The sequence below is a fragment of the Acanthisitta chloris genome, unplaced genomic scaffold (genome assembly GCF_000695815.1).
Source record: "Acanthisitta chloris isolate BGI_N310 unplaced genomic scaffold, ASM69581v1 scaffold35761, whole genome shotgun sequence".
Classification (NCBI taxonomy): domain Eukaryota; kingdom Metazoa; phylum Chordata; class Aves; order Passeriformes; family Acanthisittidae; genus Acanthisitta; species Acanthisitta chloris.
Genome location: NW_008654948.1, coordinates 42495 through 45166, shown reverse-complemented (window position 1 = coordinate 45166; position 2672 = coordinate 42495). Strand labels below are relative to the sequence as shown.

At 41.3% G+C, this 2672-nt stretch overlaps 1 protein-coding gene across 1 annotated transcript in view; it reads right to left on the bottom strand.

Moving 5' to 3' along the window:
* Nucleotides 1-1961: 1961 nt before the first annotated feature.
* The window catches only part of LOC103810812 (E3 ubiquitin-protein ligase LNX-like), a gene marked incomplete at its 3' end in the record, with an annotated part of 34397 nt that continues 33686 nt past the window's right edge, over nucleotides 1962-2672 (bottom strand). The window contains exon 3 of the mRNA XM_009083732.1: nucleotides 1962-2117. Coding sequence (XP_009081980.1) covers nucleotides 1962-2117 — 156 coding nt within the window. The remainder of the gene's footprint in view (nucleotides 2118-2672) is intronic.

Here is a 2672-nt window from a genome sequence, read left to right as displayed (position 1 = left end):
TTTGAGATGCCATTACACAAAGCACCTGGTGCAAAGAACTGAACAGAGATCTCTATTCAAGTTGTACTTGTATTGCTGCAAGTTACTTGTTCGCATTTTTTTAAGATCAAATTCCAGGACTGTGTAATCAAAACGTATTCTTTGCAAATGCCATTAATAAAGTAATTAGGTACCCTGCTTCTTTGATCTCATACTTAAGAGTAACTGCTTATTAAGTAATTACATGCCTACCTGGTTTTTCCAGTGCAACAGAATACATTTGGAAGTTTACTGGCATGCTTGGTGCAGAGGAGTGAAACCACAAGCAGAGCTAAGGAGAGAATGACAATCTTGACACTGTCAGTGAGGCCCTGGAGTGACTGCCACTTCAGGGCCCCATTATATGTCCCTTAAAATAGAGACAACGCTGTGTTTCATTCTGCTGGAAAGGTAAAAGCCAGTGCCATCGTCACACCTCCTTCTGTTAACACCTGGACTGCAGTGGGTTACTGGGTAGGTGCTGTTGACATCCAGATCGTCCACACACTCTGGACATGAAACCAAGTGGAACAATTACTAATGTCAACAACAAGCCTAGCTAAAAAGAGGTCATTAAAATGTCTGTGTCTCATCCTGAAGAGGTGTCTTTTGGAAAGGATGAACCTGAGGCATGCAGAATTTCACTCCATCCGGAGAAAGGCAAGATTTTGCTTACAGTGGATTGAAGAGTTGTTAGGGAATGAGAAATAAATGTCTGCTCAAAGAGAGATGTAGACAACTTATTTGCAAAATTTTACTGGGAAAAAAAATATAATATTTGGGACAGTAAATTTATTAATGGTGTTTCCAGGTCAAACTTTTTTTATGGAAAAGGTTGACGATTTTGGATTACCAGGTTTTATTTTGGCTACATTGGCAAGTATGTGAAGTAGGAGTACCAAGAACACTGTAACATAGTGAAACTCTCCTGAAGGAATAAATGAATAAAGCAGAAGATAGTGAACATGATTCTCCAATTCACTACTTCAAGAACAAAGATGCCTAAAAGTAGCATTTGGCAGCCTTTGGTCCTTATTTTGTGTGTGTTTCAAAGAGAACTTGAATACAGAGTAAAGGGAAGTTGGATATTTTGTCTTCTTAAAGCCCATGTCCTTGACATTTGATCTGGGAAGAAACATGAGATACTGAGGCATCAAGAAAAGGAATACTAAGCTCAGTGAAGACCTTGATTAAGACAATGATTCCATCTCTATCATCGCTTCCTCTTGATACATGAATGCCAATGTTGTTTTCATAATTATGGTCCAAAGCAATTGGTAATATTTGCTTATTGCTTTGAGAATGCCAAATTTTAAGTGTTACTGCCTGTCAGACCCCTCATCCCTGACATACATCAGGCAAACTTGCCTCTCCCACCTATTTAAGAGTGGAGCATCTTACCTCATCACCTGCCTGGCTGAGGTAATACAAGTCTATCACCAAGGATCCAACAGAAATGCTGGAATAATTACAGTACTTTGCACTTTCATACCACCCTCCCACTGGGAATTACCAGTGTTTCCTAAACATCAGGCAAAACTCTTTAAGTTCCTATAATGTATAATCACTGTGATCCATTTGCTTTAGTGGGACAGGCACATGCCAGTGAAGACTCTTGAACAAAATTACAGAGCAAATCAATGACAGCTCCAGTAATAGGTCCCAGATGCCCAGATCCCACATTCCTTGTGCTAGATATTGGGCAGGCTGTAGCATGCAGACTGTTACCCGGATGGCCCTACATGAGGTCCCACACACTCAGCCTTGCCAGTCACTAACATCTTTTTAAAGAAGAAAATAAGGTAAGATTTGAGTTTTCTGGGTTTTTTAATCACGCAAAGCCCACCACATGAAAGGCATGTCGGTCATGGACATCCAGTTTCCATGTGGATAGGGTCCCCTACCCCATTTTAAGTGATAACACAAGGAGAACAAAGCATTACCTTCCTCTCCAGCAGCAGAGTTTCCAACAGTCTCCCTTTCCCGGTCAGTCTGGTTGGAAACAGCACTTCCACTTTTTGTCCTTCGAAGAACACTGAACGCTTTGTTTATTTTTTTAAAAGATCTGCTTCTTATGGTAGAGCGTTCAAAGTGTCGAGCTGCAACAGCAGGAAAAAACAAATCAATACCCTTCAGCAGTTCTGGGCTAGAACCATGTCATTTTTGCAGCCCTCAGCACATGATGGGGTATAACATCAACAGCAAGGCTGCCTGCACTTCACCTTTGCACCTGAGTCCTGCTGCTGATACTTCAAGGTTGCACCCACCTGAATCTGGGTACAATTACCCTACCTCAGTCCCACACCCAGGAATTGCAACCTTCTCTGTTTTGTCAGCCACACAGAAAAACCTCCTGTGAGTGTGGTAGCCTTGGAGAGAATAATCCTCCACCAAGACAGAATAAAAAAATGCATATAAAAAAAGCACTGCCCTTCCCAAGCCATGTATGCTTGACAGAAAAAATCTGGAAGTCATTGTTAAAAACTCTTCTTGAAAAAACCCCACTACTATCACTACTGCCCCAAAGCCTTTCAATGCTTCTGAAGCCACCAATGATTGCCAACGATTTCATGTCAAAAATTCAGAGTATCAGGTGGGAGGGATCAACTGATTCACATATTCTGGCCTGGGTTAAGGCAATACAAAAGTCATAA